Source organism: Salmo salar, chromosome 10 (genome assembly GCF_965601325.2).
Source record: "Salmo salar chromosome 10, fSalSal1, whole genome shotgun sequence".
Lineage (NCBI taxonomy): Eukaryota > Metazoa > Chordata > Actinopteri > Salmoniformes > Salmonidae > Salmo > Salmo salar.
Genome location: NC_138300.1, coordinates 85,558,667 through 85,585,498, shown reverse-complemented (window position 1 = coordinate 85,585,498; position 26,832 = coordinate 85,558,667). Strand labels below are relative to the sequence as shown.

Below are 26,832 nucleotides of genomic sequence, written 5' to 3'. Positions count from 1 at the left end.
CTGTTCACCCATGACTGCGTGGCCAAACACAACTCCAACACCATCATTAAGTTTGCTGATGACACACACCGACAACGATGAGACAGCCTATAGGGAGGAGGTCAGAGTGTGGTGCCAAGACAACAACCTCTCCCTCAATGTGAGCAAGACAAAGGAGCTGATCGTGGACTACAGGAAAAGGCGGGCCGAACAGGCCCCCATTAACATCAATGGGGCTGTAGTGGAGCGGGTTGAGAGTTTAAAATTCCTTGGTGTCCACATCACCAACGAACTATCATGGTCTAAACACACCAAGACAGTCGTGAAGAGGGACTGAAAAGATTTGTCATGGGTCCCCAGATCCTCAAAAAGTTATACAGCTGCACCATCGACATCATCCTGGCTGGTTGTATCACCGCCTGGTATGGCAACTGCTTGGCATCTGGCCGTAAGGCGCTACAGAGGGTAGTGCGTACGGCCCAGTACATCACTGGGGCCAAGCTTTCTGCCATCCAGGACCTGTATAATAGGATGCTAAATTGTCAGAGACTCCAGTCACCCAAGTAATAGAATGTTTTCTCTGCTACCGCACGGCAAGCGGTACTGGAGCGCCAAGTGGTACCGGAGCGCCAAGTCTAGGACCAAAAGGCTCCTTTACAGCTTCTACCCCCAAGCCATAAGACTGCTGAACAATTAATCAAATGGCCACCAGACTGTTACATGACCCCCCCCCCCCCATTTGTTTTGTACACTGCTGCTACTCGCTATTTATTATCTATCCATAGTCACTTCACCCCTACCTACATGTACAAACTACTCTAACCTGTACCCCCTGTATATAGCCTCATTATTGTTATGTTATTGTGTTACTTTTTATAATTTTTTACTTCAGTTTATTTGGTAAATATTTTCTTAACTCTTTTTGAACTGCACTGTTGGTTAAGGGCTTGTAAGTAAGCTTTCACGGTAAGGTCTACACTTGTTGTATTCGGCGCATGTGATAAATAAAGTTTGATTTGATTTTAAACTGGAATGAAAGTGATCTATACTGTTGGGAACTGGTTAATAACATTATTTTACGTACCGGGCAAATTTTCTCCAGTCCCACAAAAAAACACAACAAAGCGCCTATGCAAAACCCTCCCTCTGTCAATCAGGATCTTCTTCCAGTGTCTACTAACATTACAAGCATGATTCAGAAGATAGAGAGAGAGATGTTTTATTAGAGAAGAACGGATTAACTTTTTCTATGTTAGTTAGGGATGCTATATTTATCACTTTTAATTCATTAACTACAAAAAGGTCAGACGTTTTTAATTCTGGTGCCGCTCTGCACACACAAGCGTGTTGGCTGGCTTCTCTAGTCCAACGTTAAGCCGACTCTGGAGTTCAACGACATCTGAAGGATCAACTTGCTTATATTGAGAATTCTGTGAACTGTCTCGGGCAAGTTAAAAATGTGCACGAAACCTGTTGTCCAGCCATTTAAATGCATGGGAAATGCATGGATTTTATAAACCAACAGTCTAGCTTGCTAGTTAACTAGCTAGCTAACTTAGATGGTGAAGCTAGGTGTTCTTGATAATGTTTGTTTGTTTGTTTGTTTGTTTGTTTGTATCTGTGTGTGAGAGGTGGGTAGTCTATTTCAAGTAACTACTTGACTTGTAGCTACCCTAGCTAGCTGTATTATTTTGGTCTGGATTTGTGAGAGGTTTCATAGATGGACTGATTAGCATCCTTTCTTGAGTCAACAGTGTGATTACTTTACTGCGAGAAGACATTCATCTGTTTGTTGTTACCCTCTGAACAGCATATCATTAGTATAGCTAGTAAGCAAGGTTACGTAACCTTCTTTGGTCCTACCTGCTATGGTGGGTTTTACACATTCATTGGTATTCACACATTTGTTTTTAAGGTAGAATGAGTGTCATGTTATTGATGCTAAATTGCTAAATGTATTTACTTACACCTTGTCTATTCCATAACCAGTGGGTGTGCCTGAGTCTTAGAAATTAATTTTGATGGTATTGATGTACAGTACCAGTCAAAAGTTTGGACACACCTACTCATTCAAGAGTTGTAGTAACCAAAAAAGTGTTAAACAAATAAAAATATATTTTATATTTGAGATACTTCAAAGTAGTAGTGATGGGTCTTTCGCGAACGAGTCGGCTCTAAGAGCCGGCTCTTGTAGGTGAACGTTGGGAACCGGCTCACATATCAGGAGAGCCGAATCTATTTATAAAAATATTTTAAAAACTAAGATAATGAAAAGATTTAAATGAATAGAATTAACTAATTCGAAGAACGAAAAAATCAAAAAAATAATATAGGCCTAAATGCTCAAGTACACACATTCATTCGGACTGTTTGCTCAGACTAACAGCCTCACCTGTTGTCCTGTCAATCAGACACGCAGTGTCAACCAATGAACCAAAGATGTGTGAGGGAGGGCCGAGCCAACTCACTCACAGTCACACACTTAGTGTAACAGTCGTCGTATGGAGTGGACCAAAACACAGCGGGTATATTTATCATCTTCTTTTATTGAAGAAAAAGCAAAACAAACAACGAAAAACAGTCCTGTAAGGTGCTCAGACTATACACGGAAACAACCACCCACAAACACAAGAGAAAATAAACCCACTTAAATATGGCATCCAATTAGAGGCAACGACAACCAGCTGCCTCTAATTGGAGGTCGTTCCAAACCCCAACATAGAAATAGAAAAACCAGAACAACACATAGAAATAGAAAATATAGAACATACACCAAAAACCCCGAAACACACAAAACAAACACCCCCTGCCACGCCCTGACCAAACTACAATAACAAACAACCCCTTTTACTGGTCAGGACGTGACACTTAGCAGCCGAGAAAAGAGAGGAAGGACAGCTGTGAAAACAACAGCTGGAAAATGAGTCGGAAGCACAGTAGCATTTGGATGCATTTTAATAATGTAGACAATGTTAGAGCACAGTGTAGAATTTGCCAAAACAAAATCTCATATAAAGCCGGTTCTACGCACAACCTACACCGGCATATGCGAACTGTGCACCCAACTGTGAAGCTAGCTGTAGCAGAGCTTCGAGAAACTAGCGGGCCTGCTAGTGAAGGTGGTGGAGCCAGCACCTATCAACTCAGTCAAGTAGGCCTACTTTGCGACCCACAGCAACGCAGTCTTCTATGGACCAGTTTATGCCAAAGTCTATACCTGTAGCAAAACAAGGCCAAATTGATATTGCATTGGCTAAAATGATTGCCACCGATTTCCAGCCATTTTCAATCGTGGAGGACAGAGGTTTTAGAAATGATAGCAATAGTCTAAATCCAATGTACACAATTCCAAGCAGGAAAACCCTTTCAAAATCACTTATTCCACAACTGTACGAGAGCACACAGGCTTCAGTGTGGGAAAGAGTCCAAAAAGCTACTGCAGTTTGCCTTACCGCTGACTGCTGGACGTCAAGGGTAACCACTTCTTACATGTTGGTTACATGTCACTTCATTGAAGATGTTTTGATGTCTAGCTGTCTTCTGGACTGCTTTGAGTTCAGCAACAGACACACCTAAGAGAACTTGGCAGAGGAACTGTTGAGAGTGGCCAGAGAATGGCAAGTAGATGGGAAAGTGGTCTGTTGTGTTAGCGACAATGCAGCTAGCATAACCAAAGCCATGAAAATGTTTAAATGGACCCATCATCCATGTCTTGCCCACACAATCAACCTGATTGTAAGAGATGCTCTGAAGGTGATGAAGTCCACTGTGGACAAAGTGAAAGCAGCTGTGGAATACTTCCACAGGAGCACAGTAGGTGCTGAAAAACGAAAGTCTACACAATGCCAGATGGGGATGCCTGAGCTGAGGCCTAAACAAGACTGCACTACAAGGTGGAATTCAACATTTTATATGTTGAAGCGGTTTCTTGAGTTCTTGAGTTTCTTGAAGGATCTCATCATCTCTACCCTGGCCATTGTCCATGCACCTGTTGATGCTCTGACCCAAGAAGAATGGGAGGTGTTGGAGGAGGTGTGCAGAGTCCTGGAACCCTTTGAGCAGGTCACTGTGGAGATCAGTGGAGAGAGGTACAGTAAGCAGTTATTACTACATCATTATTTAATCCAGTATTATATATGTATATAAGCAGTAGATGAAAATGTAGTATCAGTAGACAAAACATGAACCTGAACTAATAAGTTACTGTTCTCTCTTTTCAGCTATGTGACAGCCTCAAAAATGATACTCCTGTGTAAGGGTCTGCAGCGAATCACAGCCAGCCGCCAGAGAGAAGCAAATGTAACCACAGGACATGTGACACAGTTGATGGACACCCTATGTTCATCAATGGACAGAAAGTTCCACAGAATGGAATATAATCACGTGCTATCAGAAACAGCTGCACTTGACCCCAAGTTTAAGAAGTTAGCCTTCAGTGATGCCAGAGCGATTGATGAGGCTCTTCAAAGAATAACCTTTGCAGCAGGGAGGGACAGCCCCAGCAGTCAGCGTGCTCAGGCACCAGGGCAACAGGAAGAAGAGGGATCAGATGGAGCAGAAGCACCAGCAGTAGTGCCACAAACGTCTGCTGGGGATGCTGTTTGACGAGAGAGCAACTGGGGATGCAGCACAAAGGAATCCCTCAGCAGATGCCATAATGGAGGTCCGATCCTATTTGGAGGAGCCACTCCTCCAAAGATCTGCAGATCCTCTGAGCTGGTGGAAGAACAAGGCCTCTGTCTACCCACGGTTTACTAAAGTCATGACAGGGAGACTCTGCATAGTGGCCACATCCGTTCCCTCTGAGAGGGTCTTCTCGAAACGGGACAAATAATTACTGAGAGAAGAAACCGCATCAGCCCCTCGAAAGTGAGGCAGCTTGTATTTCTGAATGCAAATCTCTCATAAAAGCAAAATATGGTCAGCATTGCTGTGTGCTGCTGGTTATAACATGGCAGTATAGAAGAGAGAGAAAAGAGGGACCAGTTTAATGTTTTAAGTGGGATGCTGAAGTTTTGCACATTGTTATTTATTTTTCTTTGATATGGAGCAATATTCTATTATTATGTTGTTCAGATTGTATTCGTTTTGAATTGTTACATTTATATGCACTTTGTTGTTAAGAAAAAGAAAGGAGCAGCTGCGGACCAGAAGACTGCAGCCAAGGCAGCACTGGTCCACACCTGCATGTCTGTCTGGTGAGTAGTATTGGTTGGTACTGTATGCACCTTTAGGTTCCTCTCTATGTGTAGGCTATTGTACTGGCCAGTGTGGTACAGTCTTTCATATGTTTAGCCATTTGTTGCATCGCATTGCTTAGTTTATAATTTGTCAACTTTGAATTCAATCTAGTTGACCTAGTATTTTATAATCAACCCTACCTTACACATCCAGTTGTCTCTCCATTTGTAACTCACCCACCAAACATCACACTATGCTGCTTTACATGTTGTGTTGTGTGTGCAGGTCTAATTCCTGAAATGGAAAAACAGAAGTCTGTGCGCTCTTGGAAAGTGATAAAAGTTCATATGGTGCTCTTTGATGTCCCAGGTTTGTGGCATTGGTGAATACATCATTTAATCTTTACTTCAAAGTCAGATGTTTATATGTTATGTATAAAAGGCATATGTATGCATTTCTTTACTATTTTGATTTCTTTAAAACAATGTAATTATTGGAGTTCAGATGTTTGACCTGATTTAAAAGTATATATATATATATATATATATATATATATATATATATATATATATATATATATATATATATATATATATATATAAACCTTTAACTAGGCAAGTCAGTTAAGAACAAATTCTTATTTACAATGATGGCCTACCAAAAGGCCTCCTGCGGGGACGGGGGCTGGGATTAAAAAGAAAGAAAGAAAATATAAATAGATTAATGGGTGACTAGGTGCATTCTTATCAAATACAGTGCCTTCAGAAAGTATTCATACCCCTTGACTTATTCCACATTTTGTTGTGTTACAGCCTGAATTCCAAATTAATTAAATATTTTTTTTCCTCACTCATCTACACAAAATACCACATAATTACAAAGTTAAAACATGTCTTTAGAAATGTTTGCAAATTTATTGAAAATGAAATACATAAATATTTTATTTACATAAGTTCACACTCTTTTGCGATGACACTCCAAATTGAGCTCAGGTGAATCCAATTTCCTTTGATCATCCTTGAGATGTCACTACAACTTGATTGCAATCCACATATGGCCAATTCAATTATTTGGACATGATTTAGAAAGAAACACAACTGGCTGTGTTGCAGCCGGCCGCGACCGGGAGACACATGAGGCGGCGCACAATTGGCCCAGCATCGCCCGGGTAAGGGGAGGGTTTGGCCAGCTGAGATGTCCTTGTCCCATCGCACTCTAGCGACTCCTTGTGGCGGGCCGGGCACACGCACGCTGACTTTGGTCGCTAGCTGTTCGATGTTTCCTCCGACACATTAGTGCTGCTGACTTCTTGGTTGAGCAAGCAGTGTATCAAGAAGTAGTGTGGCTTTGCGGCGTCATGTTTCGGAGGATGCATGGCTCTCGACCTTCGCCTCTCCCGAGTCCGTACGGGAGTTGCAGCGATGGGACAAGACTGTAACTACCAATTGGATATCACAAAATTGGGGAGAAAAAAGGGTTAAAAAAAAATAAACAAAAAAGAAAGAAAGAAACACACCTGTCTATATAAGGTTAACAGTTGACAGTGCATGTCAGAGCAGAAACTATACCATGAGGTCCAAGGAACTATCTGTAGATCTCTGAGAGAATTGTGATGAGGCATATGTAACAGGGTTGGTTATGTTTCCACTTGCTTCTAAAGAAATGTGTATTTAATGTTCAAGCACTCTTATTGGTTGGTTAAATTCCGATGACAATAAGGCGTGTTGTTATTGGCACCGCTTGCAGATCGGGGGAGATTGTGAACGTCAGGTCTCCCCAGTATGAAAATGTTCTGAATACTGAATTCTATTTTTATATTTTACAATGTGTACAAGTTTGCTGTACATTCCTGATTTATACATGTGTGGGTATATGGTACCTGTTAGGGATTGAGGGGCTTTTTGGAATATGCTTTGGTCAGGGAGGTGACCAAAAACCCAACGACCACACTGACAGAACTACAGAGTTCCTTGGCTGAGATGGGAGAACCTAAGAAGAGAAGGACAACAGTCTCTACAGCACTTCACCAATCTGGGCTTTATGGGAGAGTGGCCAGACAGAAGCCACTCCTGAAGTTTGTAAAAAGGCCTGTGAAAGACTAAGAGTATAGGGGAACATATTCTGTGGTCTGATGAGACAAAAATGGAACTCTTTGGCCTAAATGCAAAGTGCTATATCTGGAGAAAACCAGGAACAGCTCATCACCCATTTAACACCCTCCCTATCGTGAAGCATGGTGGTGGCAGCATCATGCTATGGGGATGCTTAATTTAATGTAATGTTGAGCTAAATTTAAAAATAAAAAAAACATGATTACAGAGGTTTAAAAAGGAACAGAAAGGAACGATATAAAACAGTACTTTTTGGGGTTTTGACCTGGTTCAGAACTTTATTTTGCTGGTCGTAACTGTGGAACGGATTTTAAAAAATGGTTCTATTCAGAACTAAATTATTGGAAAATAATTTTGGTTCCAACCACTGGTTCCCACCCCTCTGCTTCTAAATTTACACACAGGGACAAAAGCCTTGTTAATAATTAAGAGCTTGTTTGTGGGTTTTTGAAACATGAGGCCTCCTCTTTGCTGTGTTCCGTGTGTGTAGTGGAGGTTCATAGGGAGCAGTGAGCTCAGTCGGTGATGTCAGAAGTGGGCAGGTCTGTTTTGTATTGGCTGTAATGTAACTGTCCGTACCCTATTCAGCTTCACTGTCTCAGAAGCTATACGAAGGTGGCATGTCTGCACAGTGGCTCAAAGTTACCCTCCCACCTGAACCACAGCACTTTGAACAGATAGAGCAGTCTCTTCATCTCTCCATCTCAGTCCATGGCAACTGTAGTGCCTGTGAGTATTTCTGTGTTTGGGTAATAATAATGGTTTTGGGATGTGGGGAATTGATGGATGATCCTCAACAGAACTGGATCAGCAGAAGAGTTTTGATGAAATGATGGTTGTTATGTAAAGTTAATGGAGAAATGTGGGAGATTACAAGGTGGAGGTAGATGGATAGATCCGGTGATAGATGGAGCCTGTGAGTGTGTGCTGGGCTTGGGTTTCTGATGGAGAGGGTGATTAAGAGGCCAGCGACGGCTCGTATGCAAATGAATTGGGTGTGATCTGACAGTGTTAGTGTTCTGTATTTATATCTCTTGTTCACGTGGCCTGTTTTTTCCTGAACTGTTTACTGAAATTCTGGGTAGAGACAAAACATTTAGCACTGTGTGAGTACGATGAAATTGTTAAAATTGTTAAAGTTTCTAACAATGTTCATTGTTAGAAACTAAAATGAACAAAACTTAACAAATAATGCCATTTTTTTTATTTTTGTGTTTTTGAAAACATAGTAGTTTTCATTGATTTCATTCATTTTTTCGCACTAAAATCAGACAAATAGACTTGACATTCTGTGTTGTTTCAGAATACTAGACTACTAAAAAATGTATTTATTTTTCTCTCGACATTTATCCTCCAGTTTGCGTCCTGTTATGGAAACAGCACTCTCCATCAGCCTCTCCAACTCTTTGGGAAGGGCCCTAAGTGTGGCTACATGTCCCTCATCGCCTACCGTAGCCCTCGTAATGTCCCTCGCCCGCATCTGGCATGCAATGCCCCTAAATTGACTCTATGTCAGATCTGCAGAATGCTGCGTGTGATGCGTTTTGAGGCTGCTGCTGCAGGCAACAACAGGTGAGGCCAAATCCCCATGCTGCACTGCCCTGCAAGATCACTCTAAATGCATTGTGTCATGACTCTAGATGGATTGTTGTCAGTCTTATTTATCTTCAAGCCCTGTGTGTGTAGGTAGAATATATATAATCTAGCACTGTCAAAATGTGTTATATTGGGGAAAAGGGATATGGTCTGAAATGATCAATTAAATAAATGTAAAAAAAATCACGTTCTGAATATTTGATAATAGTAAATTAATACTTCAATATAGTGTATATATCACTAAATGATAGTTCATCTCTTTGGGTTTCAGGAAGCAAGCATCTTCTCCTCCTCCACCACCTAGCTCTCCGGCCAAGTCAAACAGGAGATGTCTGCCTTCCTGCTTTCGCCACAGACGTAATACTACTAACATAAAGAGATTTGGATGATAATGGATCCCAAAAAGCCCACCCCCTGCCCTTCCAACAATCCTTACCCAGCCGATGGGAGTGAGTTCCCTTCACGTTTCCACACAAACCAGTACAGAGAAATACAGACTCCATGTCCCCATGCTTTGTTTGTTGGGGGTAGGGAGGGCACTCCTGAGACAAAGAAAACATGTATTTTGTGTACCAGTGACTGACAGACTCAGCTTCGACCACACTGATTTATTTTGTCTTGTGTGTAATTTCAACAGGTGAAACTCTGCTCACTGCAAAGGTCAGTCAGTAATTGAACCTGTGGAATGTTTCCAGGGGTCATGGATGGGGACCAAACTGTTTTGGGGGTTTGGGTTGTTTTATTTTTTTAGGTGTTTAATTCTGGGTGTACATTGCTAAACGGAAAGTGTAATTGACTGACATTGGCACTGTGAAAACCTGTAATGGATTTCAACCGTGGTTTCTTTATTAAAGTTTTGACTATTTCAATCAACTTAACTCCTCGTCTGACGTATTGTGCTGATGTAATATTACATGTTTGTTTGTTGTCTAAATGTAATCAAATAGATTACTGTCCATTGATGTGTAGACTCTGGGTTACATGGTGGTTACAAAGACAGACAGTAGTTACAATGGAAGACACATAGTACTTGCATACCTGTTTGTGGCAGACATCATTTCAAGCATTTGCCAGTTAATTCCAAATGGAAACATTACAGTTATTACTGGCTTGGAGGAAGTTCTACTTACTAAGTTCTTGTCTATCACGTTCCACCCCATGCCACATCTTTTGGTATCTGCTGCTAGCTCCCGTATCCGGGTATTTCATGGGTGCCCTGTTTTCCATTTTCCTTAAGGGTTCCAGGATAGAGCTGGAGGGAAGTTCAGGAACAAACATAATAGTGGGGAATGCATGTTGAATTGTTATGCAGTTGTGGTTCCATTGTTTAATTGAGTAAATTAATCCAAAAGACACATATGAATGATCCTCTTTCATATAGAGGCAGAGAAATGAAAGGCAGAGAGACACAAAGAAAGGGGAAGAATAGGTAACAAGTAGACACACTTAAAATAATATAAGACACTGGACACTAAAAACAACACTGGACACAAGAGACCTAAAATAAGTCCTCCCATCAATTCCAAAAGATTCATATGGTTGTTAAATGACATGGAACATCTGATTCACACCGCTGTAAACACCGACTCCTGTTCTCCTGCTTGACTAAAGCCATGCAGAGCTGACCATAGCTGACCGGATACGGACGCCTGCTGATCTGACAAGGCCCCTGCTCAAACTTTGATTGGGAGAGATGTTTTCTGAACGTGAGGAGCAGAGGAGTCCGGTTGTAGGACAAAAAGCTCGCTCTCAGGTTTCCTCTTAAGGAGGAAGTTGATATTTCAGCCAAGCTACCCTAGAATTACACACATTTACAAAAACAAGATACACACTCAAAGCTGCACACTCAAAATCAAAAATAAGGCCTGATGGCATTGCTAAACTTATAGTGTCAAAAACTCCTATGATGTATTTATACACTGGATACACAATCAATAACAATGCCCCTCAACAGTGGCTGTTTGGCTCCTGGGCTTCAGCACCATTTACAGTAGTTATTTACAATTGTCCTCCGGTTCCTTGGGTGGAGACATACTAATGGCCAATGGATCCCCTATACAGTACATGTCAATGTAGTTCATTACATAAGCAAGTCTAGTTACCCAAGGTGGGGGTGAGAGAGACAACTGACTGAAAAAGGTTCCAGGTTGATTTATGTACCCTGAGCGTGATATCAGATCGCACTGTACTGGACACAACACACCTTTTCCACCTCACCAAATGTTTACTCCTGTATTCTGATATCAAGGTCAAACAATTAAGGAGCCAATTCGTATGTACAGGTACAATTTCAACACAATGTGTACTGCATGGTGACTATAACTCTTACCAAGATTACACGACAATACCATTAGCCTACATGCATCAAGTTTGCCTCATCACTACAGACGTGCAAAAGAATCAGGGACTCTGATTCGGATAACTTCCTCCAGTGATGTCAGGTCAATTAGGTTAATTCTATATACCGGTCAAGTTTTATTTTAGAAACAGTGCTTTGTTAGATGGGCACCACTTTACAGTCAGTTACTATTTAAAAAGGGTATAAAATTGGTTTGTTAAGGAGGTAATAGAAGTTTATAGACTTTTAAAAATGAGTTGATAAATCAGTAATCAACAGTTAACCCATAGGTTAAAATTGTGTGGTTGTTGTTTTGGTGCTTGGGATACATCTGCCTCGTGCAAATATGTGATAAACCAATGTGTGCCATTGCTGAGCGCTGATAGGTGGACATTTTAGCAGAAGGGAAGTGTTGTGGAGGAACTGTGTCAGTTCCTGAGGTGATCAGAGAGCAACACCGTACCAGAGATACTGTATATAACGATGAGAGGGTCTTGTCTCTGCACAATCAACGGGAGTCGTTGTCCCAAAGGTAGGCGGTCTTCTTATAGCTGTATTCCCGCGTGGAGATTTTGACAGGAGTGGACCCTCTCACTTCGTCTTTTCCTCTGACGGTACGACACCATGTCACCTGACATCCCAGTAATTCCATTCACAAGGGCTCCTGTGTAACGGGCTGTGCTCAGCTACTCACGTGAACCAGAACGCACAAGGGTCAGGCGACACAACGCTTTCCTATACCACAGTAAGGGTCACAGCATGAATGCCTGTGTATGTGGGTAAAAACACACAATGAGATGGATGAATATACCCAACAAGCATAGATTGAAGTCTGCCTGAATGTAACCAAGGGTCAAAACACAGACAAATAATAGGTCTTCATGCTGCGATGTGACACCCTCAGAGTGCCCTTCCTAGTAGTCACACTACTGTCCTGAGAGTGGTAGCAAGGTGTGAACCAGACACTCATTTGTCGGAGGTTTTCAGGTATCACGTTGCATAAAAGTTGCACAGCGTCGCAGGGTATCGTCTCATCTGGTTTCCTGAGGGCCGTCGTTCAACAGATAAGTGCACAAACCCGAACAGATTACACTGGTTCAGTGGACGAGCACTGATGGTTCACAATGGATGGTCTATCAAAACATTATGGCCATATCTAGGTTGTGCACATCTTGAAGCCAAGCCCATTAACGGTTGTGGTGGCAACTTCCTCAGCTATTGTCACATTTTTCACCTTCCTCAGCTATTAATGGCATTGATGACAACGGTTCTTTGACCACCAGATACAGGTAGTATTTGTAGTTCTGTCTGATGAATTACCCCTTTCAAATATACTGTAAGACAGGATGAATAACAATATGCTATGGCGAAATATGACCAATTCATGACACAAACACATTAATATAAAAAAATTATTGTTTTTAATCATATTATCATTCTACCTAGAGCAGAGAAAAGGTCCACCATAACACTTTGGTACTACAGTGTGTGGAGGCTGAGCGTAGGCCTGCCAAGTGGCTGAATACTGAACAGATAGATGAACAGACAGACTGACCAAGGAGGGGGGGGGGGGGGGGCAGGCTCACGTTCCTTTTCATTCTCCATGCTTAGTTAAACGAGGGAGGGGGGCCAAAGGGGGGGGATAATGACAGGGAAGGATCCTTTTTTTCTTGTCTTTGAACATTTTCTGTTTACCTCATGATAAGAGTAGGGGCAGAGCAGGACAGGGGCAGCAGTGAGACACCAAGCTCATTGGTCTGGCTGCTTGACATGAAACTGGGGCAAGCCAACCTTACACTGACAAAGAGAAGGAGGGTGTGTGTCTGGTGTTGCTCTGATCCATTTTCACTGTACACTTGAAGTTTCTGCCACAAAGGGCTAAAAAGTCGAGGTAACAAATGTTCTTCTGAAAGACAAAAAGGGAAGAGAAATTATACTGTTTATGCGCATTCATTTTATAGAATATTACAAAGTGATTTTATTTTAAAAGTTTTAAATAGAAACTAACACAGAGCATTAGGCCCTACAAATTTGATTTACAGTATAACTGATTTGTTTTTGATTCTCATGATTCAATTCACCGTGATTGAACCGAATCCCAACCACTACAATGGCGAAGTGACTCATACGATTTGTCAAAAGGAATCATTGAAAGAAATATATTAATGAGAATCAAATTAAATCGCTGTAATTATTATTATTTATTTTTGGAGAAATGGGGCATCTGTTTAACAGTAAATCAAATTCGTACGGTCTTAGAATAATTTAAAACAACGGAACAATTTAGAACAAGTTTTTTGATTCTCTCACTCACCTGCTTTCATCGAGCCGTAGCGGATCCACTGGACACCATATTGACATCCGCATTAGAGAGAGACTGTTCCTTCAGCACAGGATCTGTGTAGAGGAGTCAACATGTTAAAGATCACATCACCTTTCATCAATGCACAATCACTGACACTCCACTACGCAGCAGAGTTAGTCAGCAGGCGTGGTTCAGGTTGAGCTACTCACAGAAGTAGGGATGCTCCATGGCCTCTGTGGCCGTCAGTCTCTGCTGATGGTCGTAGCGCAGCAGCTTATCCAGCAGGTCCAGAGCCTCAGGGCTCACCAGGTGCTGATTCTCGGTCTGGACAAATTGCTCCCAGCGTTTCCGCGTCTGTCTGGGGGGGGGGGGGGGGGGCAACGACGACGACGACAGAGAGCCAACTTTAATACCTCCAGTCACATACAGTGCCATCAGAAAGTATTCACACCCCTTTACTTTTTCCACATTTTGTTGTGTTACAGCCCGAATTGAAAATGTATTGAATTGAGATTTTGTGTTACTGATCTACATACAATACCCCATATTGTCAATGTGGAATTTGGTTTGTAGAACATTTTAGAAATTAATACAAAATGAAAAGCTGAAATGTCTTGAGTCAATAAGTATTCAACCCCTTGGTTATGGCAAGCCTAAATAAGTGTAGGAGTAAAGAAAGTGCTTAACACATAGCATTATAAGTTGCATGGACTCATTCCGTGTTCAATAATAGTGGTTAACATGATTTCTGAATGATTACCCCATCTCTGTACCCCACACATTAAATTATCTGTAAGGTCCCTCAATCGAGTAATGAATTTCAAGCACAAATTTAACCACAAAGACCAGGGAGGTTTTTCAATGCCTCACAAAGGGCACCGATTGGTAGAAGTGTAAAAAAAACACCAGGGATTTCAACATGAAGCCAATGGTGATTTTAAAACAGTTACAGATTTGAATGGTTGTGATATAAGAAAACTGAGGCTGGATCAACAACATTGTAGTTACTCCACAATACTAACCTAAAGAGTGAAAACGAGGAAGCATGTGCATAATACAAATAAAATAACAATAATGAGGCTATATACAGGGGGAACCGGTACCGAGTCAATGTGCAGGTGTACAGGTTAGTCTAGGTAATTTGTACATGTAGGTAGGCTACACATAGATAATAAAAAATAACAAATATTAACATTTGATTTTCTATTTAACTAGGCAAGACAGTTAAGAACAAATTCTTATTTACAATGGCCAAATCCGGACGACGCTGGACCAATTGTTCGCCGGCCTATGGGACTCCCAATCACGGCCGGTTGTGATACAGCCTGGAATGAAACCAGGGTGTCTGTAGTGACGCCTCTAGCACTGAGATGCAGTGCCTTATACCGCTGCGCCACTCGGGAGCCCCTAAACAAACAGTGAGTAGCAGTATTGCGTCAATGCAAATAGTCCTGTTTGCAACAAGGCACTTAATTAATACTGCAAAAAATGTGCCAAAGACATTAACTTTTTGTCCTGAATACAAAGTGATATGTTTGGGGCAAATCCAACAACACAGAGTACCACTCTTCATATTTTCTACCATGGTGGTGGCTGCATCGTGTTATGGGTATGCTTGTTATCGGCAAGGACTAGGGAGTTTTTTTTAGGATAAAAATAAATGGAATACAGCTTTAAGCACAGGCAAAATCCTAGAGGAAAACCTGGTTCAGACACTGGGATACCAATTCACCTTTCAGCAGGACAATAACCTAACACACAAGGCCAAATCTACACTGAAATTGCTTACCAAGACTACATTGAATGTTCCTGAGTGGTCTAGTTACAGTTTTGCCTTAAATCGGCTTTAAGATCTATGGCAAGACTTGGAAATGGCTGTCTAGCAATGATCAACAATCAACTTGACAGAGCTTAAATATTTTTTTTTTAAGAAAAGGGCAAATATTGTACAATTTAGGTGTGCAAAGCTCTTAAGAGACTTACCCAGAAAGACTCACAGGTGTAATCACCGCCAAAGTTGCTTCTACAAAGTATTGACTCAGGGGTGTAAATACTTATGTAAGAGAGTTATCTGTATTTCATTTTCAATAAATTTGCAAACATTTCAAGAAACATGTTTTCACTTTGTCATTATGGGGTATTGTGTGTAGATGGGTGAGATTTTTATTTCATTGTATTCATTTTGAATTCAGGCTGTAACACAACAAAATGTGGAATAAGTCAAGGGGTATGAATACTTTCTGAAGGCACTGTACAACATTATCGTCGCCTGGGAAATTATGTTTCCTTTTCTGGAACTAGTGGGCCACTGTCTGGCAGCTATTAAAGATTGTGCCGTGCATAAGAACAGCCCTTAGCTGTGGTATATTGGCCATATACCACATCTCCTTGTGCGTTATTGCTTAAATATATCACTAATATAATCAAACTTGTAGTGGGGCATGTTGAAATAATTGATATCCTACAACTAATTAAAATATGCTTCCTCATTACCAGGTAAATACCAGGAGTAACCATTATTTCCATGTCTCAACAGCACTCCCTTTTGGTACTCACTGGCCAAGAAGGTCCTTGAAGCGTGGGTCCAGTTCAATGTGGTATTTGCGCAGGTAACCAAAAAGTTCATCTGTCCCCAGGACTTTGGCAATTCGGACCAGCTGAAAATAGAACAGTGACAATTTCACACAAGTGTTTGGGTTTGTCTTAGGGAATATTTTTCCATGTACAAGCTAATTTGGTTAGTACATGTTATCATCAGGTACTGAATGTGTTATCTACTCTAATAGACTGTAGCAGTCAGTTTTTCCCCTAGGATTCTTTTACGGAGCGGTGTCAAAGTTAGTTTCCTGCAACATGTTGTCATGGGGCTGAGAGAAAATGTATCAATGGGACCAATGCCTGTCTAGTTGTTATACCTGGTTTTAAGTTTACACTGAAACAGTTTACCATCCCGAAAAGTATTTTCGAAAAATGAGAAATAAAATAAAAAATTGGAGTGCTGGCAACGATTTAACAGTAGTGGCCCGCCGTTGCTAAATAAATATAGGGGAAACACCGAGTCAGTGTTATCATACTATGAGAGAGGTTGAGATTACACAAGTTAGTAGTAACATTGGGTTGAATAAGTTGGGTTGTAGTGAGACTAAAGTTGGGTGGTGACAATAGAAAGGGAACGTCTGTTGAGTGGTTATAGTTAGTGGGATACCTGGTCATAATTGTCCTGGCCATGGAAGAAGGGCTCTTTCTGAAAGATCATACTGGCCAGCATGCAGCCAAGACTCCACATGTCCAAACTGTAGTCGTACATCTGACAGGAAATCACAGAATGCATCAGTTACTGCCATACATCAATACACATACAGTTAGCAATAACAATGAAATCGGTACACAATAACATGGCAAATGTATAGAATCACCAATTGTGTCTATGTGTTTGCTTGCATGTGCTGGGGATTTACCTGGTAATCCACCAGTAACTCAGGTCCCTTAAAGTAGCGAGACGCTACTCTGACGTTGTATTCCTGTGCAGGATGGTAGAACTCTGCAAGGCCCCAGTCTATTAGACGTAGCTGCAGCACAAATACAAACCGCGCCGCGTTACAATACAAACCGTGACGCATTACAATACACACCACGCCGCGTTACAATAGAAAACGGGCCGCGTTACAATACAAACCGCGCGAGGGAAATTGCTACTGGAAAAAGCCTCATCATTTTTGCAGTCCTGTATGTGTCCTTATGCAATCTGATGCCATTAGAATACTGTATTTGATGAAGACTAAAAGAGTTCAACACCCATTATAATGGTGGAGAAATAGTCACTTTAGACAAATCTCTGACACATTTCTGTAAGCGTTGTAGACTTTTCAAACAGCTTAATTAAGAGAATAACTTTTGGACAAGACATCATTCACAACATCCAACTCCTAGAGCTTTCTAAGGACCCAACATCTCATAAGAAAGGTGAAGAGCTCCCCCTACCTTCCTCATCTGGTGGTCAATCATCACATTGTGGGGCTTGACATCACGGTGCATTATCCCCATACTGTGGCAGTAGTCCAGAGCCTGAGAGCACAAAGACCCAAATCATGTCAGAGACAGACATATTGGCTAGACACCACAAACTAACCCCACAGTTAGGAAGGTGTGAAGGTAGGACTAGGATGTGAAAACACACATGGTCAAACTGTAAGGCTCACCTTAAGTAGTTCATACATGTAAAAACGGATATCAAAATCTGTTAACTTCTGGTAGAGCTCCTGGGCAGAGAAGAAAATAAAGTTTTAGATTTAATTTGCAGAAAGTAAGTATGTTATGCATGCATCCATGATGAAACAAACACAATTTGCCTAAACACTTTCAACCAACCAAAAAAAAGAGACAGACAGACAGGACAGACATATTGAGCGAAAAATTCTCTGAACAATTCAATGATAAGTCATTGCTACCAACATGGTATCTGAAACTGTATAGCCTAATAGGCTATTTAAAAAAGCATTATGGGTGAAATGATCAAGATTCCCACTCATTACACCATCCCATACCAGTGAAACCCCATGCCTAGAGATGATTCTACCTTAAAATCTGTGTTATTGATGCATTCAAAGACAAGCGCAGGCGTTCGGGACTGTAGAGAGGTTTGAGAGAGAGGACAAATAGAGGAAAAAAATCTGAGAAAAGGTGGAAATATTCAAATCACATTAATTGATAAAGCAAACATTAAAAATGACATTACGCTATGAGCCATATACAGTTGAAGTCTGAAGTTTACATACACCTTAGCCAAATACATTTAAACTCAGTTTTTCACAATTCCTGACATTTAATCCAAGTAAAGATTCCCTGTTTTAGGTCAGTTAGGATCACCACTTTATTTTAAAGAATGTGAAATGTCAAAATAATAGTAGAGAGAATTATTTATTTCAGCTTTTATTTCTTTCATCACATTCCCAGTGGGTTAGAAGTATACATACACTCAATTAGTATAGCATTGCCTTTAAATTGTTCGAACTTGGGTCAGATGTTTTGGGTAGCCTTCCACAAGCTTCCCCACAATAAGTTGGGTGAATTTTGGCCCATTCCTCCTGACAGAGCTGGTGTTACTGAGTCAGGTTTGTAGGCCTCCTTGCTCGCACACGCTTTTTCAGTTCTGCCCACTAATTTTCTATAGGATTGAGGTCAGGGCTTTGTGATGGCCACTCCAATACCTTGACTTTGTTGTCCTTAAGCCATTTTGCCACAACTTTGGAAGTATGTTTGGGGTCATTTTCGATTTGGAAAACACATTTGTGACTAAGCTTAAACTTCCTGACTGATGTCTTGAGATGTTGCTTCAATATATCCACATAATTTTCCTTGCTCATGATGCCATCTATTTTGTGAAGTGCACCAGTACCTCCTGCAGCAAAGCACCCCCACAACATGATGCTGCCACCCCTGTGCTTCACGGTTGGGATGGTGTTCTTCGGCTTGCAAGCATCCCCCCTTTTCCTCCAAACACAACGATGGTCATTATGGCCAAACAGTTCTATTTTTGTTTCATCAGACCAGAGGACATTTCTCCAAAAGGTACGCTATTTGTCCCCATGTGCAGTCGCAAACCATAGTCTGGCGTTTTTAATGGCAGCTTTGGAGCAGTGGCCTCTTCCTTGCTGAGCGGCCTTTCAGGTCATGTCGATATAGGACTCGTTTTACTGTGGATATAGATACTTCTGTACCGGTTTCCTCCAGCATCTTCACAAGGTCCTTTGCTGTTGTTCTGGGATTGATTTGCACTTTTCGCACTAAAGTACATTCATCTCTAGGAGACAGAACGCGTCTCCTTCCTGAGCGGTGTGACGGCTGCATGGTCCCATTGTTTTTATACTTGCGTACTATTGTTTGTACAGATGAACGTGGTACCTTCAGGCGTTTGGAAATTGCTCCCAAGGATGAACCAAACTTGTGGAGGTCTACAATTTTTTTTCTGAGGTCTTGGCTGATTTCTTTTGATCTTCCCACTGTTGTCAAGCAAAGAGTCACTAAGTTTGAACGTAGGCCTTGAAATACATCCACAGCTACACCTCCAATTGACTCAAATGATGTCAATTAGCCTATCAGAAGCTTCTAAAGCCATGACATTTTCTGGAATTTTCCAAGCTGTTTAAAGGCACAGTCAACTTAGTGTATGTAAACTTCTGACCCACTAGAATTGTTATACAGTGAATTATAAGTGAAATAATCTGTCTGTAAACAATTGTTGGAAAAATTACTTGTGTCATGCACAAAGTAGATGTCCTAACCGACTTGCCAAAACTATAGTTTGTTAACAAGAAATTTGTGGAGTGGTTGAAAAACAAGTTTTAATGACTCCAACCTAAGTGTGTGTAAACTTCCGACTTCAAATGTACACTGCGAAGGAAAGGTAGAGCAACAAGTGGCTTAACACCCACCACACAGCACAAGCACATCAACATAGATAAAACATAAAATAATATAATAGCAATCACATCCCAATTTGGTCCCGGTTGCAATTGCAATAATTTTGTAATTAAAGATAAGCCATGTTAATATTAGCCTCAGTAATTCCCATTACTGTTATTGTAGGCAGCAGCATAGCGAATAGGTGATGAAGAATTGCAGTAAGCAATTATTTGAGGAGGTAATGTTATCGGTTGGGTATCTTCCTTGCATCCATAAACATTATTCTCAAAATAACCCTGACAAAATGTAAAAAAAGACAGAGTCCCGTTTCCCCACATACAGTTAATATCAAGGCTGCCATGCAAGAACCACATGATGTACCTGCTTTCAGATCATCTGTCAGTTAATTAGCTTAAGACTTCATCTGTGAGTAAGATGACTAGATCGCAGAACTTTCAAACAGTTTAAAGTGAACATCACTAAAAGAATATCAAACACATTCACAATAAGTAAAGTATAATGTGCTGATATTAGAAAGGATGGAACTGTAAGAATGTTGATAAGGTGTGGTCTTTCCCCTTCGTTCGTCAAATCTTAATTTTGTGAGGATAACTAACATTTGTTCTCTTTGCAAGCATAAAAGGTATACTGACAACAATGGACCTTCAATTCAACAGCTATAATATGTATAGGAACACTGACAAAATTGATTTACAATGTAAACAAATCTGACCTCAAGTGACTAAGAACTAGCCCATAGCTAGAAGAAAGTAGAGCTGTAAGACATACCACAGGGTCTTTCACTGTGTCCACCAATCGGATGATGTTGGCTCCACCTCGCAAATTCTCCAGGATCTTGATTTCACGCTTGATTTTCTTCTTCTTGACAGGCTAATTAGGATTATAATAACAGAGACATCCAATTAAACCAGGATGTAGCCTAAACGTTTGATTATGCAGGATGTGATCTCATTAACAACAGTGGTAATGTAATAGCAAGATGTCTGCAAGATGTCCACTTTTCCTCCCTCTACTTTTCCTCCCATGTCACCATATTTCCCTCTGTTATCCTGTCTGAATATTACTTGGACAATGTGATGTGGTACAGTGGGGTCCATAATTATTGGCAACCTTGATAAAGATGAGAAGAAAAAAAAGACTGTATAAAATAAATAAGACAAATACTGAGCTATATTGTATGGTCAAAAAACATCTAAAATTACTTTATACTAATGCAATTTCTCAGAGAAATAGATGTTGTTAAACAACTAATAAAAAAACATCTAAAGATAGGAGTCAAAATTATTGGCAATCTGATAAAACATTTCAGAAAAAGGCTCAGGGTCGTTATCCTCTCAAGAGGAGAGTGCTACATGTATTGAAAACAGGGGTGCTAATAATTTTGAGCCCCATCTTTTTTTATAATTTTTTTGTATTACAGTGAGGGAAAAAAGTATTTGATCCCCTGCTGAATTTGTACGTTTGCCCACTGACAAAGAAATGATCAGTCTATAATTTTAATGGTAGGTTTATCTGAACAGTGAGAGACAGAATAACAACAAAAAAATCCTGAAAAACGCATGTCAAAAATGTTATAAACTGATTTGCATTTTAATGAGGGAAATAAGTATTTGACCCCTCTACAAAACATGACTTAGTACTTGGTGGCAAAACCCTTGTTGGCAATCACGTTAGATGTTTCTTGTAGTTGGCCACCAGGTCTGTACACATCTCAGGAGGGATTTTGTCCCACTCCTCTTTGCAGATCTTCTCCAAGTCATTAAGGTTTCGAGGCTGACGTTTGGCAACTCGAACCTTCAGCTCCCTCCACATATTTTCTATGGGATTAAGGTCTGGAGACTGGCTAGGCCACTCCAGGACCTTAATGTGCTTCTTCTTGAGCCACTCCTTTGTTGCCTTGGCCGTGTGTTTTGGGTCATTGTCATGCTGGAATACCCATCCACGACCCATTTTCAATGCCCTGGCTGAGGGAAGGAGGTTCTTACCCAAGATTTGACGGTACATGGCCCCGTTCATCGTCCCTTTGATGCGGTGAAGTTGTCCTGTCCCCTTAGCAGAAAGACACCCCCAAAGCATAATGTTTCCACCTCCATGTTTGACAGTGGGGATGGTGTTCTTGGGGTCATAGGCAGCATTCCTCCTCCTCCAAACACGGCGAGTTGAGTTGATGCCAAAGAGCTCAATTTTGGTCTCATCTGACCACAACACTTTCACCCAGTTGTCCTCTGTTCATTGGCAAACTTCAGACGGGCATGTATATGTGCTTTCTTGAACAGGGGGGCCTTGCGGGCGCTGCAGGATTTCAGTCCTTCACGGCGTAATGTGTTACAAATTGTTTTCTTGGTGACTATGGTCCCAGCTGCCTTGAGATCATTGACAAGATCCTCCCGTGTAGTTCTGGGCTGATTCCTCACCGTTCTCATGATCATTGCAACTCCACGAGGTGAGATCTTGCATGGAGCCCCAGGCCGAGGGAGATTGACAGTTCTTTTGTGTTTCTTCCATTTGCGAATAATCACACCAACTGTTGTCACCTTCTCACCAAGCTGCTTGGCGATGGTCTTGTAGCCCATTCCAGCCTTGTGTAGGTCTACAATCTTATCCCTGACATCCTTGGAGAGCTCTTTGGTCTTGGCCATGGTGGAGAGTTTGGAATCTGACTGACTGATTGCTTCTGTGGACAGGTGTCTTTTACACAGGTAACAAACTGAGATTAGGAGCACTCCCTTTAAGAGTGTGCTCCTAATCTCAGCTCGTTACCTGTATAAAAGACACCTGGGAGCCAGAAATCTTTCTGATTAAGAGGGGGGTCAAATACTTATTTCCCTCATTAAAATGCAAATCAATTTATAACATTTTTGACATACATTTTTCTGGATTTTGTTGTTGTTCATAAATGACCAGCATGGTCAAATAATAATAATCATAGTAGTTGTCGAGGGTGAAACAAGTCAGTAACACAAGAGTAAGTGTCAGTTGGCTTTTTCATAGCCGATCTTTGAGAGTTTCTCTACCGCTCCTGCTGTCTCTAAACAAGTTGTCTTTCTCTGAGCAACTGTGTAGTTTTGTTTTTAGCACCGCACTTTACTTCCCTCTGCCAAGCTTCCGCACAAAGTGGTAGTCTTTCTTCCTGGTTACTAGAGGGAAGCTATATTGTATGCTAAAGTAAAAAGGGAAATTATATAATTGTATACTAATACAGAGAAAGACATTTTAACAAGTAAGATTTTTTTTTTTTTTTTAAGATAGGACTCAAAATAATTGGCACCCCTGTTGTCAATACTGTAGCACTCTCTTTTTGCGATGATAACGGCACAGCCTTTTTCTAAAATGTTTTATCAGATTGCCAATAATTTTGACCTCTATCTTATTTAGATGTTTTTTATTACTTGTTAAACTAAATTATATACGTCTGAGCAATTGTATTAGTATAAAATAATTTCCCAATTTTTTGGAGCATACAATAATGCTCAGTATTTGTATTATTTATTTTATACAGTATTTTTTGATCATCTTTATCAAGGGTGCAAATAATTTTGGACTCCACTGTATATGTTTAAATAAAACAGACCACTCTTTCATCGCTGCTGGAGCATACAGAAGAGCAAAGCAGGTTACCTTGAGGATCTTGACCACCACCTTCTCATTGTTGTTGATGGCCTCAAAGACCTCACTGTACTTCCCTCTGCCAAGCTTCCGCACCAACTGGTAGTCTTCCTGGTTACTAGAGGGAAGATGGAAAAGAGATTAGTCAGCACATATCAAAGCTGCAGGCTAAGATTAAATCTAGACTTGGTTTCCTCTATTCTAATCGCTCCTCTTTCACCCCAGCTGCCAAACTAACCCTGATTCAGATGACCATCCTACCCATGCTAGATTATGGAGACATCATTTATAGATCGGCAGGTAAGGGTGCTCTCGAGTGGCTAGCTGTTCTTTACCATTCGGCCATCAGATTTGCCACCAATGCTCCTTATAGAACACATCACTGCACTCTATACTCCTCTGTAAACTGTTCATCTCTGCATACCCGTCGCAAGACCCACTGGTTGATGCTTATTTATAAAACCCTCATAAGCCTCGCTCCCCCCATCTGAGATACTTACTGCAGCTCTCATCCTCCACATACAACACCCATTCTGCCAGTCACATTCTGTTAAAGGTCCCCAAAGCACACACATCCCTGGGTCGCTCCTCTTTTCAGTTCACTGCAGCTAGCGACTGGAACGAACTGCAAAAACAGTCCAGTTTGAGTGTTTATCTCCATCTCTTCATTCAAAAGACTCAATCATGGACACTCTAGGTCCAAAAGACTTCTCAACAGCTTCTACCCCCAAGCCATAAGACTCCTGAACAGCTAATCAAATGGCTACCCAGACTGTCTTTTACACTGCTGCTACTCTCTGTTATTATCTATGCATAGTCACTTTAAGTCTACCTACATGTACATATTAGCTCAATTACCTCAACTAACCGTTGCCCCCGCACATTGATTGACTCTGTACCGGTACCCCCTGTATATAGCCTCACTACTGTTACTTTACTGCTGCTCTAATTATTTGTTACTTTTATTCTTATTTTTTACTTAACACTTATTTTTCTTAAAACTGCATTGTTGGTTAAGGGCTTGTAACTAAGCGTTTCACTGTAAGGTTTACACCTGTTGTATTCGGCGCATGTGACAAATAACATTTGATTTGATTTCTTACTGACAGTTGTGGCTGCTTCGCGTGATGTATTGTTGTCTCTACCTTCTTGCCCTTTGTGCTGTTGTTTGTGCCCAATAATGTTTGTACACTGTGTTGTGCTGCTACTATGTTGTGCTGCTGCCATGTTGTTGTCATGTTGTGCTGCTACCATGCTGGGTTATCATGTGTTGCTGCCATGCTGTTGTTGTTGTCTTAGGTCTCTCTTTATGTAGTGTTGTGGTGTCTATCTTGCCGTGATGTGTGTTTTGTCCTATATTTTTATTTATTTTTAATTCCAGCCCCCGTCCCCGCAGGAGGCCTTTTGCCTTCTGGTTGGCCATCATTGTACATAAGAATTTGTTCTTAACTGAATTTCCTAGTTAAATAATGAATAAATAAAATTACATTTAAAAAATGTAAATGAGAAAACAGATTAGTCAGCATTTTATTCCACATCCTTCCTTCCCATCACGACACTCAAGGTATAGAATAGGCCTAGATGGAAAGAGGTTGAATCTTTTATAAACAAGACTCATTTTCCCAGTCAATGAAAGCGAGCGTGCCATTTCAACCACAGAGAGGGGACATTCCGAGTATCCATCTTTTTGAGGGCCCTTGATTATACTAATGAATAAGACCAGTGGTGCTGGGACAACCTTATTTTGTGCATCGAACTGAATATATTAAACTAGTGGTCTAATGGAAACAGATTAAATTCAAGGCCTAGTGAATCTTCAATAAAAGGCTGCAACTGTACAGACATTTAATTCAGTCATTTAAAGGTTGTGTCTCATTAACAGCTTGTGTAAATGTAACCAAATCAGCTATATCTGAAAGAAAAATCTATATATGCCACTTAAAGGAATGATAATGTGATCTGGCTATGTAAGTTTTATGAAATGTGGGAAACTAGGTATCTACTGTTGTACGATTCACAAGCATCATTTGGTGCTGCCTCGGCGTCAGCTGCCAGCAAGGCCTGCTCGATCTCACAGATTGATGATTTTCCCATCCCACGCCAATCTGAATTTGCAACGCGCAGACTCACTTACTCAAGCCATGAACGTTCCCAACAAAACCTTGTTTACCAAGCTAAATCTCCAAAATACATTATTTTCCAAATATAGTATTCAAAATACGTTCGTATTATGTATTAATTATGATAGCTAGCTATCTAGTCTGATATTGCACCGGTCCACACAGAACCAATGTAATGGGACAATATACGGCCACTCATTCGACCATAATGATAATCCATGGTAGTAGTCGAAGATTCTGTTGTGGTAGCTGCCTGTACATCGTGTTGAGTGGAGAGCAAATATGAATAGCCTGCAGCAATAAACTATGAAGGACGTAAAACAAAAACTAAAATAGAAAACATATATGGAGATCATATATTTGATAAAGCATTTGGCAATAAAATACTAAATAATGCATTATGATGTTTAGAAATTCCAGCCCGGCAAAAAAATAAAACACTTTACCTCCAGTTAGGCACGTGGGTTTCGTAGTCCCAATATTCCCTGCTCTTCAAAGTGTTGACATCGGCGTACACCCGAGATTTACTGCCGGCCGCCGGGCCGGGCATGGCGAGCACCGGAGCCCGGTCTGTTTTGAGGATTCGATTGCTACTTGGAAAGGGAACACAGATCACCGTCCTCTTGTCGGAGCCTGTGGGTCTCGCTTTGTCCGAGTAAGGGGGTTCCTGTTATCTGATATTTCCCCCCGCGAGAGATGACCACAGTGCGCTGCGCACCGAGGTTGATGATGGATAAGGGGAGACGAGGGGCCGTCAGATACTGCTAGTGTTAAGACGTCTGGGAGGAGAATGAAAAGGAGTGGAGGTGTGCTCGGACGGCCTACGGCACTGAGCCCCGACCGAGTGCCAGGCATGGGTGGTTTAGGGATCAAATGATTGTGGTTTAACACCCCAACCCCCTTGTGGGCCTTAAATCCCGAATCCGAAACTGGGATCCTACCAGAATACACTCTTCTTGTTATGGCCCTCCCAATGCAACAATCTTCCAGCGGGGTGGATGGAGATGATGGGGAGGATTTTCAACGGAAAAGTCCAATAGAGAAGTTGGTTTTTACAGCTCACCCCTAACTATGGGGTATTGACAGCCGGTTGGAGAGGGGTGGAGTATAAATACATTTTGCTAGCTAGCATGCTAACTCAGTCAGAATCGCGCCACCGTTGAGCGCGGTGCA

General features: G+C 41.2%; 1 protein-coding gene and 1 long non-coding RNA gene across 4 annotated transcripts; one reads left to right on the top strand and one right to left on the bottom strand.

Moving 5' to 3' along the window:
- Positions 1 to 8,514: 8,514 nt before the first annotated feature.
- LOC123724609 (uncharacterized) lies at positions 8,515 to 9,740 on the top strand. The gene is made up of 2 exons (XR_006757152.2): positions 8,515 to 8,843; positions 9,139 to 9,740. It is a non-coding gene; the product is annotated as an uncharacterized LOC123724609 (long non-coding RNA).
- Positions 9,741 to 12,609: 2,869 nt separating this feature from the next.
- On the bottom strand, positions 12,610 to 26,450 carry csnk2a2b (casein kinase 2, alpha prime polypeptide b). 3 transcript variants are annotated; one of them, XR_014379073.1, is made up of 13 exons: positions 26,106 to 26,450; positions 23,552 to 23,657; positions 20,702 to 20,803; positions 18,087 to 18,137; positions 17,710 to 17,769; positions 17,492 to 17,575; positions 16,969 to 17,079; positions 16,716 to 16,817; positions 16,067 to 16,167; positions 14,757 to 14,917; positions 13,720 to 13,868; positions 13,520 to 13,602; positions 12,610 to 13,111 (listed from the first exon to the last, which is right to left on the bottom strand). XR_014379073.1 is itself a non-coding variant. In XM_082957203.1 (12 exons), exons 1-11 carry the CDS (start codon positions 26,207 to 26,209, stop codon positions 13,526 to 13,528), a joined length of 1,047 nt encoding a protein of 348 aa, XP_082813329.1. In that variant the 5' UTR covers positions 26,210 to 26,450; the 3' UTR covers positions 12,610 to 13,111; positions 13,520 to 13,525. The 3 variants fall into 3 exon arrangements, 2 of the variants coding, with proteins under 2 accessions (XP_082813329.1, XP_013979859.1); XM_082957203.1 differs by lacking the exon at positions 14,757 to 14,917; XM_014124384.3 differs by lacking the exons at positions 14,757 to 14,917; positions 18,087 to 18,137.
- Between the last annotated feature and the right edge of the window lie 382 nt (positions 26,451 to 26,832).

Bases quoted from the DNA above. Each gene is read 5' to 3' on its own strand.
- csnk2a2b (XM_082957203.1), bottom strand. From the start codon at position 26,209: ATGCCCGGCCCGGCGGCCGGCAGTAAATCTCGGGTGTACGCCGATGTC. The intron at 20,804-23,551 runs GTAACCTGCTTT...AATCCTAATTAG, and splicing joins TGGTGGTCAAGATCCTCAAG to CCTGTCAAGAAGAAGAAAAT. The intron at 16,818-16,968 runs GTAAATCCCCAG...ATTTCCTGTCAG, and splicing joins AGTTACTGGTGGATTACCAG to ATGTACGACTACAGTTTGGA.